This window comes from Amblyomma maculatum, chromosome 7, assembly GCF_055883805.1.
Source record: "Amblyomma maculatum isolate TAMU_Amacu chromosome 7, ASM5588380v1, whole genome shotgun sequence".
NCBI lineage: Eukaryota > Metazoa > Arthropoda > Arachnida > Ixodida > Ixodidae > Amblyomma > Amblyomma maculatum.
In genome coordinates this window covers 104,259,773-104,278,026 of record NC_139350.1, presented here as the reverse complement: position 1 = coordinate 104,278,026, position 18,254 = coordinate 104,259,773, and the positions used below count along the sequence as shown (strand labels likewise).

General features: G+C 45.6%; 1 protein-coding gene across 1 annotated transcript in view; it reads left to right on the top strand.

Annotated features, from left to right (window-relative positions):
- The window catches only part of LOC146184239 (uncharacterized), a 203,027-nt gene that overhangs the window by 12,154 nt on the left and 172,619 nt on the right, over window positions 1-18,254 (top strand). The window contains exons 2-7 of the mRNA XM_084608511.1: window positions 2,705-2,745; window positions 3,494-3,595; window positions 3,657-3,755; window positions 13,249-13,353; window positions 15,705-15,809; window positions 18,138-18,242. Of these exons, the coding sequence (XP_084464637.1) occupies window positions 2,705-2,745; window positions 3,494-3,595; window positions 3,657-3,755; window positions 13,249-13,353; window positions 15,705-15,809; window positions 18,138-18,242 (557 nt within the window). The remainder of the gene's footprint in view (window positions 1-2,704; window positions 2,746-3,493; window positions 3,596-3,656; window positions 3,756-13,248; window positions 13,354-15,704; window positions 15,810-18,137; window positions 18,243-18,254) is intronic.

The following is an 18,254-nucleotide window of genomic DNA, read 5'->3' as shown; positions in this document are numbered from 1 at the left end:
CAAACGTACATTTTTCTCTGGAACCAGGACTGGTGCCTAATACAACGTGGTCCCGCGGGGTCTGTGAGGATGATTGTCACCGTAATATGAATTATCAATGCGATGTAGTAGTTACCTTTTCATTAGGTTTACGTACGAGAAGCCCAATGTGCTGCTAGTTTATTTCTAGAAGGCATCATTTGGGGGGGGGGGGGGGGGAAGACTATGCTGTGTGCTCAGTCTGCTTCTTAAGGACGACCAATAAGCAGTTACAATACAAGAACAAAAATTGAAAACCGAGAAACGACAGACTGAACGGTTTAGACTTTTCGTGCGCACTTTGGTGCGTGCATTCGCGCGCGCCTCTGTCAGTTTGCCAGGGGCATTACCCTCTTTCAGACAAACAATCCTGTCATAACAATGCAGTCGCTCCTTTCCAGTGAGAGCGGTGGCCTCTTAAATATGGATTTATTTAAGAGGCATTTTTTTTTGTATGTAGCGTTTACTCTGTAAATGTAAAATATGAATGTAAATTGCTCATGAGGGACTTGAGGCATTTTTTTTTTAAATGCAACAGCCACCACAGCAGACAACCACGGTCGCGCCGGCCAATCCTGATCAGCCAAAGTACTATTGCGTCCGCCGAATACGCGCTGCGACCGCAGCACGCTCAGCATAATCGGCGACCGTCGCCTACCCCTTCATCAGAGCTCATGAACATTCCATCGTTCACAAGCGTCGCCACCGCAAAGGACCCACAGGAGCAGGCCGGTCGCAGGACTACTCGAATCGACCGTGAAGGCGGCGATGAGCCTTCGTCCAGCGCGCCAGTTATGATTAGTGTGTTTGGTTTGGTTTATGGGGTATAACGTCCCAAAGAGACTCAGGCTATGAAGAGGCAGTAGTCAAGGGCTTCGGAAATTTTGACCCTTTTCGGTTCTCTAAAATGCACTTACATCGCACAGCACACGAGAGTTTTGCTTTTCGCCTCTATCGAAAAGCGGCCGCTGCATCCGGGATTCGATCCGGCATTCTCTGGCACAGTAGTCGAAAGCCCTAATTACGGCACCACCACGGTGTGTTGCATGATGTGTTTGTGAATGTGTGTGTCACTGTATCGGGGCGTATAGGGCTATGCTATCCTTCTCAGGAAAAATCGTGGCATAACAATGAATCCTTCACTTCGTGTAACAGCTGTTGCCTTCTGGACGCCAGTTTCTTGTATTGTGACCTACCTGTCCGTGCAACATGGCTGCAACAGGACTCGTTTCAGCGTAATCGCAAAGCCATCTTGTATCTCAGTCGCTGGTGATGAGGAGAAACAGTATTACAGCATTGGGAGCCCTATGCTGTTAAGGGATGGCTCTCTATTTTGTGTCGTGACTGGAGGCTGCGTCTACCCAGCTACTCTCAAAGCCAATTCCGCCAGCCGCTTTCGAAAGTCCCGGTCAAAGCTCCCATCGCTCGAGGTTGTGGTGGGACAGTTGCCGAGGGAGGAGGGTTAGAACTCCGAACACTGAAATGTGATGTGATTGAAAGTAGCTGTATACGCCCCGAAAGAGTGCACTTTGTAGAGAAAAGAAGTAGGGGATGGGAAAATACGAGACTGAATCTGGCACCGCATCACCTGTTGTAGTTTAGTCAGATTTTAGAGGAGGATGTAGATGGTATGCTGATGGCGATATTGGAGGAAGTTTTCATGAGACCTTACTCTGCCAAGCATCACCCCAGGCGGTGGGAGGCTGTTCTTCGCAGTCGGAGAAGCGCAGCGATTTTTATGTGCCACTGGCGTCATTATTGCACGTGGCGTCAACCCTCGTATATTGAGAAGCGGATGTCTTGATATCTTTTACATTTGCTAACAGATAAAACGCAACTTAGCCAATAAATTCTACAAATAGTTTTTCGCACCATAATTTGGTTTCTTTAAACACTGTGTCCAGGGCAATGAGAGTTCCTAAGCAGCGGGGCTCCAAAAGAAATTAAAACGTCATTTTGAAAGCAATAGCTGTGAACAGAATCCTCCAAGACCACTCTTGGTAAACTGACAGTTCGTACCTGGGTGATTGGTCCGGCCGCTGCCTTATCAGCGGACTGAATTAGATTATGAAAACGTCGGCTTGATATCCCCTTACTTTAGGAAAGGTTTTTTCAACCCTCCATTTTTTTTTTTTTTGTGCGAGAAGCGTGCGCTTTAGAAAGTTCAAAACCCACCCGCCGGAAATGCTAAGAAAAATGTCTGATCCACGCTCCTGAAAGCTCGAGTACACAGCTTCGCACAAAAACGGTGGTCCTTCAGTGTTCTTGTTGCGCGGCAGACATCTCGTTCACTGCCGCCTCTACGAGCACGGCGTACTCAATTTTTGATGTCCGTAGACATCGGAACAGGGAACAAATAATCCTGTGCTCTGAGCGCTGTCAGCGGGGTGCGAGATTTAAAGGGTTACTGTAGGCTCGTGCGCGTTACGCATGGGGAAGTGGGATTGTTCTTGCAATGAATTGATTTGAAGCGCAAAGTATGTTTACTGCCTATCCTGCCACAGTGCAAAATATACACTCAAGAACACAAATTTCGCTCGCCTTCTGTAGTGCTATAGCTACCTACGCCATGTATTTGAGGGAACAAAACTGTTGGTTCCTGTAGCCGTAATCAATCTCTTATTGGGTTACACTACTGGCATCTAGTATCTCTGTGATTTCATTGAACTGTTGCTCCTCATTCTAGGCAACCAGTCTACAGCCAGCCGCCTACCTCAAGTTGCCACGGTAAGTGAGTATGTTTGGTTTTTTCACCATATAACTTTATATATATTCTCCTGAGGAACCCTGCCCATGATGTATCATTCCGGACATTATTTGGTTTGGATTCTAGCGTTTAGTATTCCTAAAAGACAGGCTGTGAGGGATGCCGTAAAGGAGTGCTCCAGCAATTTCTACTATTTGGGATTCTTAAACGTGGATTAAAATAATATGCTACAAGGATGCCTTGCTTTTCGCTACCCTCGGAAAAACGGCCGCCGCGTTCTGTATTTAACCTGCGCCGTTGGTTTCGACAGAAAAGCGGCTTAAGCTTTGACGCCGTGCGACGCGACGCTTCGAGTATATCATCGTGGGGCTCGTTGAATCATCGATACAAAATTTCTGTAACCTTAAATGCGGAGAACGTATGAGATCTTTGCACAAAATTTCTAATAAGACACCAATAATTGTTCTACTATAGGGCTTACAATGGTTCTAAAAACTGTAAAATGATAGTGCAGGAAATGCTGGCAAAAATCGAGCAAACTGCCTTCCCCAAACTAATTTCCTGAATAACTCAAATCAGAAATTACTTTTGAGCGCAGTCTACATTTAGTCCGTGTTCATAGTGAAAACCTATAGGCGCTGGTTGTCTAAGACAGCTTACTTTCATAGAAATCATTCACGGCTCCCGCCTGCCTGGATATTCTCCTCAATGTCATGAGCTAACACGAGCAAAATTTCTTCGATGTGACTTCAAACCTCACGCTTGCAGTTGGAACGCCAGCCATCGTTTCTAGCCTTGCCAGGACCAGACAACGACCAGCGGCCGATTCGGCGCAGCTTCGGTATACCTTTATGCCGCCATCGCCGCTCGGTAAGTGGCCGGTCTTGCTGGAAACCTCGCTCTCAGTATGACTTCAGTTCTTTCATTGTAGTTGCATATCACATTGCAAGGACCTCGTTGCACTTCATCATCCATCCCCCGCTCAGACGGAAATCGCGCACGGCTGACTACTCCGCGACAGCCCGAACCGGTGAGTAGCCGCTCTTGTGCGCCTATCATTTGTAGATATTTGCCTTTTTGAGCTTTTGTAGTACGCTGACAAATAGCCATAAACCACAAAGCTCGCATATTCACAGGTGCGTCCAAGTAGCACAAAAGAGCGACGCTGTATTTAGCAGGTGGGTTGAGAGGTCCCCATAGGGGAGCCAGAGGGGGGGCTATGAGGGTAGCGTTAAAGTACAAAATTTTATTCCATTTACGCAGGCTGCAAATAAATTTGGTTTGTGCGCTGCTGGGTATTCTTAGGTTCTGATGTATAGGGAAACTTGGCCAGAGATCCCTGACGCTTCATGATTTTTTTTTTAATCACAAACGGGGCGTTTTTGGGATTCCCCTTAATTTTCAGCCTAAAATACACGCTGGTAGCCTGCGAACATAACGCGGCGCATTCATGTCACCCTTAATCAGTTTTATATTCAGCATGTAATCAGCTTTTCACCAAATGGCTGCTTCTAGAGCTTTTTTTTTTTTGTACAATAAAGATCAGTGAACAAAAATACCTGAAGGTTGACTGTATTAATAATTTGCCGACTTCTTGACAGCGACGCAACTTCCACTCAAGGGGAAAATGTTTTGTTCTAAAAGGGGTAAAAAAAATTAAATACAGGTGTTCGCTCAACCGGCTTATTTCACGCGTAAACTGCGGTGTGCTTGGGCAGTTTCTTTCGCTGCGATCCCGGCGATGGCTGTGCTGCACTTCGAGTCATTCAAAAACGTATCACGGAGAGCATTATGGTGACGGTGCGCAAATATAAAAACACAGGAGGGAGCTATATAATAGATTGTCACTGGGGAAAAAAGAAGCATTAGATTGATCTTTCTTATATGTGCCTTTCACTGTTGCATCGTTAGAGACTGCACCCTTGAGCCGTTAGGGTGCTCGATTACTGAGCAAGAGGACGGGGGTTCGATCCATCCTGCGGCGGCGCGTTTCGGTGTAAGAGAGGAAAAAGAGCTTCTGTTCACGATGCGAGGTAAATGACGTAAAGTAACCACAGGTGATCGAAATTATTTAGAGCCCTCCCCTACGCAGTCACTCGTGTAGCCCGCGTCGCTATTTTACGGCATTTCCATATACTGCACCATACCACTTTGTCGTGCCGAAAGCTTCGAAGAACGCTAACGGTACCTTACTTCGTAAGAAATGGGACGCTAAGGACTTGAACATTTGCAGCCCAATTAGCTATCTTTTACGATAATGCCTTTACTAAGCTAATCGCTAACAGAATATTGACCATCTTAGTCTTCAATCAAGCAAACGACCAAGCAGGTTTTTGAAAAGGGCCAACAATTTTCGGTCATATTCATACCTGCAACCAGGTAATAGAAAAATGCTCCGCATATAAGCAGCCCTTATACGTAGCATTCATTGAATATGAAAAGGCGTTTAACTCAGGAGAAGCTTAGGCAGTCATACAAGCTTTGAGAAATCAGGCTGTAAACGAGCCGCATGTGAACGCACTAGAGATATCTATAGTGGCTTCACTACAACCATAGTCCTCCACAAAGAAAGTAAAACGAATCCCAAAAAGTAAGGCGTTATGCAAGGAGACACAATCTCTCCAGTACTATTCATATTTTGTTTGGAGTAAGTATTCAGAGATTTCGAATGGGAGCAGTCAGGGATCAGGTCTGATGAAGAATACCTCAGTAATCTGTGATTCGCTGATGACATTTCCTTGCTAAGTAACTCGGGGGATGAAGTGCAAAAGATTGATTGATGATCTATGCAGAAAAAGCACAACCGTAGGCTTGAAAATTTATATGCAGAAGACTAAGGTATTGTTCAACAGCCTCGGGTAGGAATCGCAATTTACAATAGGCGGCGACGCACTGGAAGTGGTAGGCAAATATGTCAAGTAAGGGCCGGTATTAACCGCAGATCGGAGCACGAAATGAAAATAAATAGAGCAAGATTGGGATGTAGCGCATTCGCAGAGTTCTCGCCCATTATGACTAACATGGCAACTTACCGATATTCCTAAAGATGAAATTATATAGCGGTTGCATCATATCGGTACTCCTCTATGGGGCGGCAACATGGGGATTAACGAAAAGGTTTCTACATAAGTTGAGGACAACGCTAGGGCCGTGGAAGGCAAAATGGTCGGTGAAACGTTAAGAGGTACGAAGCGTGCAGAGTGCGTCAAAGACATAACTCGAATAATGACATTCTAGTCAAAATAAAAAAAAAAGTGGCCGTGGGAAGGGCGTGTAGTGCAAAGAGACGATAACCAATGGTCGCTTAAGGCAGCAAAATGGAGTACAAGGGAAGGAAACGCGCAAAAGGAGGCGGCAGAAAGTTGGGTGGGCAGCTGAGGTTACGAAGTTCTCTGGGGTGAAGTCCTGCAGTGGCTATGGTCTGACTGCTGCTGCTGATGATGATTATGATGACAATACCTGCTGTATTTCTGTATTCTGTATTGTATTGTATTTGTTGCCTGTGCTCTGTTCCACAGCTCGAATGGGACGAATGATAATCGAGGTCCATTTTTATTTTAGATTTCTTAGGAATATTTTCGCGTGGGAATCCTGCTGGCGAATCCATGCCGGAGTCTCTATCGCAACTCTAGCTTCGGTTTCAGCTCTACAGGAGCGATCCTACTCTGCGCGACCTGGGAGGCTGCTGGCTGAGCTGGCGCGAAGCTTTAGCGTGGTTGAGGATAAAAAATGTGCGAAAACAATGCTTTTCGTCAAAGTGCTGTTTTGCTTTTACTTTTTTTATTCCGCGCTTTAAAAAAATTCAAATCGGAAACCAGTCTTTTTCTGCGGTCAGTACAGCGAGATATGAAGGTTAATCTATCTCCCGAGACCAGTACATGCTGCTTCGGGTCCTGGGAAAGGACACTGGGACACAGCTCTCCGAATGCGCATACTTGGCAGGGTGTAGAACACAGTGGCACATGGCTCTTTTTGAAGAGGTCCTTTTTCACTCTTTCTATGTTATTTTCTCTTTTGTCAAACGCATTGCAATGCAGGCACTGCTTTAAGATGTGCTAACGTGACATTTAAGAAATAGAAAATTCTCAGTGTGAAAAAATGTACGCCGATATGAGACTGCAAACACCCGACCCATCAAGCACTTTTCTTCGCCGCGACATCTTTTCCATTCTACTCGATATATTTTGGTCTCCTTGCGGCTTTTAGGGAAAATTCCACCTGAAAAAAAGGCCTCCTCGTGTATTCTGAAAGCGAGAGCATCACATGGCTCTTCCAAACTGAGAGGCAAGCGCTGCAGGGGTGCTATTTCCAATGTCACGTACGCTTCGCGCAGCAGTAACGGCAGGATGGGGATATTTTGTTAACTTTCACAACGAGATTTCTTATCTATTGTTTTTAGATGAAGTTAGAATCTTATAAATGTGATAGTTTCATATTACGTAACACACAAGCCTTTGGTAAACATTTACAATGAGAAATTTTATAAGAAATGAGGTCTGAGAAATTGCCGACTTATTTTTCACGGTTGAGATTCGATATTTTCAGTGATCAGTTTAACGTAGGAAACAAGGATAGAGCACCATTGTGAGAACACTGTTCTTTCTTCGCTAACGCTGAAACGTGCTTGCGTGATTGAGCTGTCCCTTTCATGTGTGCAGTTCTAATAACATCACACAAAGAGGTAGAGAATCGTAAGTGCTCTTATAAAAAGACATCATTACTAACTAGTCATAGTCACATTCTTTTAAAAATGCAGGCTGATTACATTTGGAAAAAATATGTTACTAAATGGCTACCAGAATGAACACGTGGTTTTACAGATAGTGTTTCGTAATACGTAATTTCACAGACGAAGTTTCACAAAGATTAAGCACGAGGTTGAAAAGTTGCCTTCTTTTGGGCTGGCTTTCGAATAAGATTGAAAACAAACTAAAATGCCAAGAAGAATAATTTATTTAGGATACACTCAATCTCAGCCTCAAGGGTTTGACACGACTGCCTCGATGGCTCCCATCTGGGACTCCCTTTACGGAATCTCGTTCTCGTACCTGCAATCAACTACTCACTTAATCGCATTATCCCTTGCTTTCTGCCTCTCTTGACCATATATGTTCTTTAACATACAGTAGCTAGTTACCGCCTTATCTGAAAGAAAGCCGGAGACCGCTATTAAGACCCGCTTTAAAGGGGAGATGACATTGTCGATGTATTGCCGTTGTATACTTCTATGAATAATATACCGGTCTGTGAATCTGCTCGCAAAGTTTCAGTGCTTAGCGAGCAGCGAATGTTACAAAAAAACGGTATTGAAATCGGAATCGGGAAGCTCCTCTCACCGAGAGCGACCGCCATTTTGTAATGCTCGTGTGACGTCAGAGAGGATACGCGGCGGTACGTCATCCGCAATGCAAACTGCAATATCAAAGGAAAGTGTTTTTATTTTTTCGGACGATTGACACAGTGGTCGTCTCACATGAAGAAGTGCTTGATGAAGATGTTACCGCACGAAAACGATATAGAGTAAGGCATATTTTCTTTAGCATAAGGCACGGTAAAAGTCAGTGGGCTGCACAGTTATTTCCTTAGCTTATCGACGCACTGATATTTCGCATTACACCGGCGATGACGTAAACACGGCCAACGGTCGCCTATCACCGTAGTGTGTAGTTTTCGGCCCCGCGAAACCAACGGAACTGATCAGCGGATGGTCGTCAGATCTGTTTTGGTCGGATCGGAGGCCGAGCGAGAACTTGACACACAGCCTAAACAGCTGAGCTTGTCTGTAGCTTAACCGGGTTAGAAAAAGGAAAAGAAGCCACACTTTATATGTTCCTCCTTGCCATCAGCAATGGCCTTGGCCAGAAATGTTAATCGGCGCCGAATTGCCGGCTCACAGAGCGACGAGTAGGCCTAGCGCGAGTACGCGGTGTTCGGAACTAGAGTTTCGGGGCTTATGGAGAGCACATTTTCAATCTTTAGTGGTCGCATGTGGCTATCAAGTGTAGTTCTGGCAGTAGCGACCCAACATCAACGACTGCTTACATCACAAAGCGAGTGCACATTGGGCGGGAAGCGTCGATATGTTACCCTCTCTAGCGAGCGCAGCAATCGTTTCTCTACGAGCGCAGCCGGCAGCGGTGGGCTCCGCTTGTGTGTATACCCAGCGAAGACAGGGGACGTAGCATCCACGGCGCTTCTTGGATCGCAGGCAGCTGTAGTTTGTGAACAAATAAAGGTGCAACCAAAGCGAAAAGAAGTCGATAGGTTTGGTACTGCTGGCTGAGCGTGCATTTTATGCCGTGGGAACGAGCAGTATGTATGTATGAAAACTTCATTATACCACCGATAAGGGGCCTCCTATTCCCCGGCCCCGGTACGCAGGCCGGAGGCGCGGGTCAGTATATACCCCGCGTACTAAGGATTAGTGAAGTTACATTGTTTCTTCATAGCCTCAGCCGCCAGGCGGATGGCAAGCTGCTGGATTGCGGCATCTCCGCTCCGGAGCCAAGCTCCCCTGGCTTCTCTACTGTCTATGTTTAAGCCGGCGCTTGGGATGTCAGCGCATTCCCAAATTATGGGATCGAGAGTGCCCTTTAGACTACAGTTTTTTTCATTTGGAATTATTTTCACCTCCGGTCTATGTCAAGAAGACCAAACTGGACATAACTATTTTCCAGCTTGCAAACGGCTCCAAATGCACGCCTCATTGTTGTAGACAGACCGATCTATGGGCTGATAGCTCCTTCAATTTTGCTTATAGTGCTCGCTAATTGCATGATATGTTATGATGCAATCTTTCATTCCCTTGCAATCGGGCTGTTCTGCAGCCTCCCGGGGGTAGAGAGCTCGGGCGAGCTCGTGCGCAGCCTCGTCGCCAGTGACAGATTCGTGTGCAGGTATCCATATAATGGATATTCTTTTATCAATAGGTTTTTCTAAGAGGATGCGCTTGGCCTCCTCCGAGATCCGCCCTTTTCCGAAATTCCAAAAAGCAGTTTTGCGGTCGCTAATATCCACGCTTGCCTCCGAACCAGTGTAAGCAAGCGCTATTGCAACCTCTTCAGCTGTGTCTGTGTCGCGGGTGCGTGACGAGGCTGTGATCTCGGTAATTCCGTTTCCATCGACCACCTTCTAGACTGCAGCTCCATGTTTCCTGCATGATGCATCAGCACAGGCTACTTCATGGGCTAATTTTTTTCCTCATATTTTTTGCAATAGTTTTTGTTCCTTGTTCCCTGCGTTCTTTATTATGTACCGGGTGCATGTTCCTCGGCAAAGATGGAACCAATACGTATTTCCTCGTGTAGAAGGGAATGTTAGTTTTTACATGTAGGCCTTATCTTGTTGGAGGCCTCTCTACTCTAGTATGGTTCTCCAAGTTTTTCTCTGGCTTAATTTTTCTAGATGCGCTATTCGGACCGCCTCAGTAAGTTCTTGCCATGTATTGTAAGTTTCCATCTTTTCCTGCTTCTCTGTCGAAGTGGATATAGGGAGTCCTAGTGCCCACTTGATGCATTTTTTATTATGGTGTTAATTCTGTCGCGTTCAACTTTCTTAATATCGAGGAAGGGTGTGGCGTAACATATGAGGCTGATGATGTAAGACTGCGTCATCTTTAAGAAGCTACGCTCTTTGAGGCTGTGGACTCCGAGCGCAACCCTCCTAAATATTCCCGTAACCTGGGCCGCGTAATTTTCCAGTTTCCTTATGGTGTTTGTAATTTGGCCATATATTTGAATGAAAATACCCAATATTCTGATTTCATCTACTCGAAGGACAAAAGAATCTTCAAATTTGATTTTATTTCTGCCTCTTTCTTTTTCCTGCTTTTTGGGATGTAGATACAGTGTTCCGATTTCTGCGGTGAGCATGATAGGCCTCTGTCGCCGTCGTATTTGACAACTGCGTCTGGGGTAGGCTTCAGCTTCCAATCTATCTGCGCGCCACTGCTCCTATTTTCCAGAAATCGTGTCGTTCACGTACATACTAAATTTTCGGTCTCGCATCCGGTTTAATATAGGGGGAAGTCCTCTCACTGCTTTGTTGAACAAAAATGGGGACAGGACGGAGCCTTGGGGGGTTCGCTTGCTCCCTAGTGTGGTTGTAGGGTATTTGATGTCTTTCAAGATTGTGACTAATTCTCAGTTCCTTACTAGCTTTGGGACGTTAACGCCCACAAATAAAACCAAACTATTGCTCTGTTCGAGAAAAAGTATTTAATGTAGTGGTAAGTTTTCTCGTCAACTTCAATTTCTTGAAGTCCAGTGAGTATTGCCCATGTTGACATCCGAGAATAGCATTTGTGTCCAGAGTATGTTAGTTTAGAATGTCGTACTTAAGTAGGAGCCTAACGTCTTGTGTGCTGAGGCCCGGCCTTAAGCCCACCATTACATGTGGACAGAGGCTTTTTTGTTCCATGTATTTGGCGAGTTTCGTCTGCACCACGTGTTCCGTCAGTTTACCCACGCACGAGGTTAGCAGATGGATCTCGGGTTGTCCAATTTTGATGGTTTATCTGGCTTGGGTATGAGTACTACATTCGCTGTCTTCCATGCTAGTAGAAGGCTTCCGGGTTTCCATACTTCACCCATGTATTTGTAAACGCCGACATTGATTCATCGTCTAGGTTTCCGAGGATCGTATTTGTGATTCCAGCCTGTCCTGGAGCCGATCTCGTTCTCAGGCCGATTATTTCGGCTCAAACCTCTGCTTCTGTGATTGTACCATCGAAATCAAGATTGCGTTTTCCAGTATATTGTGGTAGCGCTTCGACTTCTATTTGGACTGTGTATATATCCAACAATTTGTCTATATATATATATATATATAGCTGGCCATCCGTCTCTTCTAACTCGTGCATAGCCTTGGTTTGATTGATGTTTGCCTGTATTTTCGATTTGTCCGGATCTAGCAGGTGTCTGTGGATTCTCCACGTTTTGGACAGGCTCATACCCTGTTCCATGTAATCGCACCTGCCGCACCAGTTTTGATAATTTAATTTTATGTCGTCTGTTTCTATCTCTGTTGTGTCCGGCTAATTCCCTCCTAATGTTGCGGTTCAATCTCCGGGCTTTGAGCTTCTTTTCAAGGTCCCCTTTTTTTCTTCCACATATTGAAGAGTTTGCTGTCAATGTCTGGCGGTGCATACTCATCCTCTAGGGTAGTGGATGTTTTGGCCGCGTGCTTCTGGAGTCTTTCCGATTATTTATTTATGTTGGTGTTGTTTTCAATAACTTCAATCTCTCAAATCTGGCTACATTTGTCTCATTCTGTGATCTTGAGATGCTTAAATCTACTGGCTTTGGCCCCCTTACCTATCGTGAACGCCATAATAAAGTGGTTGCTTCATAATTTTGCGCTGTGTTCTCCAGTCTGTTGTTCTCGTGTTTTTGCTTAACGTTAGATCGGAAGTGCTGTCTTTGCTAACCCTATTGCCCGTTCGTGTAGGTACGTTTGGGTCGGTGGGCAGTATTAGCCCTGGTTTTTGTATGTCTTCCCACAATTGTCTACCTTTAGTGTCTTGTCTTGTGTAGCTCTGCTCCTGTTGTGTGGTATTGAAGTCTCCTGCTGTCCCTAAAGGGTTCCTGTCTGCAAAAGCAAATGCAGGAGCAGACGCAGGCTATACAGACATTGGCCATCGCCTCCTCAGATTTTAACTACAGCCTCACAAAAGTAGAAGAAAAAATGTTTGGTAAACATGGGCAGACGCCGCAACCAAAATGACAGCTCTACAATCTGGCAGTGGAACTGCCAAGGGTACCAGAGAAAGCGAGCGCTATTGCAACAACACATAGACCAAATAGGAGAGTAACTTTTACCCACTGCATTAAAGTAGACTGGTAAAAACCCAGTCAAATGATTGGGCTACCAGGATTTTAGAAGCTGTCGAGGAGACAAGTATAGAATCACAACCTTCATAAAATGAAACATTGTCGCCATAAATTACGACATCACAGCTCGCGACATAGAAGCGATCCTAATAGAAATCATTATCGGGAAGAAGGACCAAAGGATCATCTTCCTTTTAAACACCATAGCACGCCGATGCAAAAAAAAAACCGAATGAGCAGCATACATGGAGTCATTGCAAAAACTATGTAAACACACACGCTAGAGCGTAGTCGTAATCCGAAAATCTGCGAATTTCTTCTGGAGTTTAGCGTTTACTCACTAAATACTTTGTGTCCTAGCTGCTACAGCTTCGTAGCAATGACTGTTATTTTTACGTGACATCTATGTTGCCCTTCGGAAGTGCACGATATCATGCAAACCCTGAGGGTGTGTAAAGTGACGGGATGATCATTAATTATGTGAAGTTTGGGCATCGCCATAAAGGTGGCAATTTAAACATGACAGCAAAAATGTGCGTGCAGCATAGGGAACATGCAGCTTTCTAACGAAGGCATGCCACTAAAACTGACTCAGAATGTCAGCTGAACTGAAGAGAACAGAATTGAGGGAAATGCCATGTTTACATAACTATAACATCGGCCTACAAGCTATCTCGGTGAACCTTTTTGCAGGTTGCCATCGCGCATGAGTCGTCCTCGTCATTCACGCGAGACCACCTGCCAAAGCCGACCACCCGTAGCCGCAGCTCCAGCGCTGCTTCTCTAGGAAGTCTCCCGGTGGGTTCCCTTTTTCATGTGCCCTCACATTTCTCGCATACGCCGGCGATGTGTTCCCCTGAACTCAGCATAGAAAAGAATAGTACCATTACGCTAGGTTACAGTCACCAAGTACTCCTTTGGAACTACATCAGCACTAGAGATCAATTGCTAGAATGTGGCGAACCACAGGGTGCCAAAATAGCAGGCAATGAAGCAAAGAACAATTGACTGCATTTGCCCCGAACGTGCACGAGAAAGGAAGAAACATTATAGTATATTTCGCTGTTGTGTGCAAATCACATAAGTTACCTTCCTGCTGCAGTCCCCCGGGGCCGGCACGGCTGATTGTCTGCGAGCCACCGTCGGCAAAAAAGCATGCTGAAATCTGTTCATATGTTATATAATACGCGTTAAAATAAATTGATGAAAAAACCCTTACTGAGGATCACTCATCTCCAGCGAAATTCTGAGGATAACTGCAATACAAGTGAATTTCTGCTCTAATCTCACAACTGCCGATATGTCGCTCAAATCATCCGATCTGGTACTCTACCTCCGCGGCTAAGGCGCTGCCGAAATTATATCTTTCACTCTGAGGCAGTTAGGTTGACAGTAAGACTGTTCCACGAACCGACCATTTACTATAGCGCCAATCAGTTCTGAAGCGCCGTCCGCTACGACTTCGTGTTTAACAGTTTAGGCCTAGCGACTACTAGGGCGCAGGCATGGCCAGAACGCAGTTGTCCGCTGCTCTCGCGGCCAGAATGGTTGCGGTAATCTCGCACCTTTAAGTACGGCAAGTATTGCGAATCTTTCGTCTAATTCCTTCATATGGCTGAGGTCAGTCATATTTTGATGTGTTGCTTAATATTTAATGCGCCCAGCAAACGATCTTCAGATGACGGAACGGGGGTACATGCCGCGCCATCGGATGCAAACATTATTGCTTGCGTATCGTAAAAGACATTGCGTACTTTGATGACTAAGCCTTCAGCAACAAAAAACCATCATTAAATGAGTACAGTCGAAAAATCGCCGAAATCGGCCTTTATGAACTCTGTACAAGAACAATGCCTCTGGCTACGTAATCGTAAATACGCAATAACCATAATTTCTTCGCGCACTTGACTATTCTAATGAACCTGGTTGTGTCTCTTCCCTTTGCGTCGTAGTTGCGACAACTTCGTAGCCATGACTGTTATGGTTACTTGACATCTATGTTAACGCGATAGCTTTAAGGGCCCCGTGTCGCAAAAAACTCAGTGTCGTCGTCGGCGGCTGCCGTCCTGCATCGTCCAGCATTTGACCGTGAGCGAAAAATCCGAGAAGCATTAATAAATAAAAACAAGTAAGAAAATTCTCCGACCTGAAGAATCGAACGTAGGCCTCCAGGGTGCGAGACGAGCACGCTAACCACTCCGCCGCGCCAGTTTTTTTCTTCTTTATTGCCTGTCTTTTTCAAGACAATACGAACACACCCAAGACACTGATATAATAAGACTGCAGGGGCTGGCTTCGTCGTTCTAAATTTCCTTTAGATCCATCATATGTTCTACCTTTGGCAACCATTCAGGATTATCATCGACAAACATCACAATCTCCATAAACCAATGGACTAGATGGTTTGAAATAGACAAAGTCGCGTCTATTGATTGCAGTGTTGTCTCAGAAATGTCCCTTAGAGAAGTGTATTGTGGCGTATAATAAATATGAGCATGTAAATTACAGAATTACAGAACATGCAGTTAAGCGATTGGCAGATTGCTTTTCCGCTGTACTTCTTCGCTTGGCGTGCACGTAGCGCCATCATGCGTGTGGCGCATGGAATAAGATAGACAGGGCATGGCCTCCGAGATCTTCATCGCGCCGGCTCGGATCGGCAACGATTTTGCCGAGGAACTATGACTGCAACTTGAGGCCCGCGCGTTTCGGGAAGGCGGCTGGCAGCGCTTCTACGTCCCGGAAGGATTAATAAATAGAAATGAGTAACTTTGGACAAGTTAACGAGTGGTCTATCATGTGAACTACGTCTTTGTGTCACGCTATCGCGTTCCATTCTTAAAGACGAAGCTTAAGCGTCCTTAAAATTTAGCCCTTCGGAAGAGCACGATATCATGCAATCTCTGTGGGTGTATTAAGTGGCTGTATGATCATTAATTATGTGAAGTTTGGGCATCGCGATGCACGCGGAAATTTAAACATGGCAGCAAAAGTGGGCGTGCAGCGTAGCGAACATGCAGTTTTCTAACGAAGGCATGCCACAAAAACTGACTCAGAATGTCAGCTGCCCTGAAAAAGACAGAATTGAGGGAAATGTTCACATAACGATAACATCGGCCTACAAGTTATTTCGGTTAAACGTTTTGCAGGTTGCTGTCGCGCATGACTCCTCCTCGTCATGCACGCGAGACCACCTGCCAAAGCCGACCACCCGTAGCCGCAGCTCCAGCGCTGCCTCCCTAGGAAGTCTCCCGGTTGGTTCCTTTTTTCATGTGCCCTCACATTTCTCGCATACGTCTGCGATGCCTTCTCCTGAAATCAACATGGAAAAGAATAGTACCGTTACGCCAGGTTACAGTCACCAAGTACTCCTTTGGAAATGCATCAGCACTAGAGATCAATTGCTAGAATGTGGTGAACCACGGTGTGCCAACATAGCATGTAATGAAACAAAGAACAATTAACTGCATTTGCCCCGAACGTGCACGAGAAAAAAAAGAAACATTATAGTATATTTCGCTGTTGTGTGCACATCACAAAACTTACCTGCCTGCTGCAGTCCCCCGGTGCCGGCATGGCTGATTGTCTGCGAGCCACCGTCGGCAAAAAGAGCATGCTGAAATCTGTTGATCTGTTATGTAATACGTTTTAAAATAAATTAATGAAAAAAAAACCCTTACTGAGGATCGCTCATCTGCAGTGAAATTCTGAGGATAACTGCAATACAAGTGAATTTCTGCTCGAATCTCACAGCCGATATGTCGCTCAACTCATCCGGTCTGGTACTCTACCTCCGCGGCTAAGGCGCTGCCGAAATTACATCTTTCTTTCACTCTGAAACAGTTAGGTTGACAGTAAGACTGTTCCACAAACAGACCTTTTACTGTAGCGCCAATCAGTTCCGAAGCGCCGTCCGCTACGGCTTGGTGTGAAACAGTTTAGGCCTAGCGACGACTAGGGCGCCGCCCATTGCCAGAGCGCCGTTGTCAGCTGCTCTCGTGGGCAGAATCATTGCGGTAATCTCTTACCATTCAGTGCGGCAACTGTTGCGAATTTTTCGTCTAATTACTTGATGCGGCTGAGGTCGATCATAGTTTGATATACCGCTTAACATTTAATATGCCGAGGAAACGATCTTGAGATGACGGAACGGGGCTACATGCTCCGCCATCGGATGCAAAAATTATTGCTTGCTTATCGCAAAAGACAGTGCGTACTGTGATGACTAAGCCTTCAGCCACATAAAACCATCATTAACTGAGTGCAGTCGAAAAATCGCCGGAATCGGCCTTTATGAACTCTGTACAAGAACAATGCCTCTGGCTACGTAATTGGAAATACGCGATCACTAGAATTTCTTAGCGCACATGACTATTCTAATGAACCTGGTTGTGTCTCTTCCCTTTGCATCGTAGTTGCTACAGCTTTGTAGCAATGACTGTTATGGTTGCTTGACATCTACGTTAACGCAGTAGCGTTAAGGGCCCAGTGTCCCAAAAAACTCGGTGTCGTCGTCGGCGGATGCCGTCCTGCGTCGTCCGGCGTTGGCCGTGAGCGATAACACCGAGACGCATTAATAAATAAAAACAAATAAGAACATTCGCCGGCCTGAGGAATCGAACGTAGGCCTCCGATGTGCGAGGCGAGAACGCTAACCACTCCGCGTCGCCAGCTTTTTTTTTTATTGCCTGTCTCTTGCAAGACAACACAAACACACCCAAGACACTGATATAATAAGACTGCAGGGGATGGCTTCGTCGTTCTAAAGTTTTTTTAGATCCATCAAATGTTCTACCTTTGGCAACCATTCAGGATTATCATCGACAAACATCACAATCTCCATAAACCAATGGACTAGATGGTATGAAATTGACAAAGTCGCGTGTATTGATTGCAGTGCTCTCTGAGAAATGTCCCTTAGAGAAGTGTATTTGGCGTATAATAATAATTATGAGCATGTAAATTACAGAATGTGCAGTTAAGCAAGTGGCAAATTGCTTTTCCGCTGTACTTAATCTTCGCTTGGCGTGTACTTAGCGCCATCATGCGTGTGGCGCACGGAATAAAATAGACAGGGCATGGTCTCCGAGATCTTCATCGCGCCGGCTTGGATCGGCAACTTGAGGCCCGCGCGTTTCGGCAAGGTAGCTGGCAGCGTTTCTACGTCCCGGAAGGATTAATAAATAGAAATGAGTAACTTTGGACAAGTTAACGAGTGGTCTATCATGTGAACTACGTCTTTGTGTCACGCTATCGCGTTCCATTCTTAAAGACGAAGCTTAAGCGTCCTTAAAATTTAGCCCTTCGGAAGAGCACGATATCATGCAATCTCTGTGGGTGTATTAAGTGGCTGTATGATCATTAATTATGTGAAGTTCGGGCATCGTGATGCACGCGGCAATTTAAACATGGCAACAAAAGTGGGCGTGAAGTGTAGCGAACATGCAGTTTTCTAACGAAGGCATGCCACTAAAACCGACTCAGAATGTCAGCTGCCCTGAAGAAAACAGAATTGAGGGAAATGCCATGTTTACATAACTATAACATCGGCCTAAAAGTTATCTCGGTGAAACGTTTTGCAGGTTGCCGTCGCGCATGACTCCTCCTCGTCCTGCACGCGAGACCACCTGCCAAAGCCGACCACCCGTAGCCGCAGCTCCAGCGCTGCCTCCCTAGAAAGTCTCCCGGTTGGTTCCCTT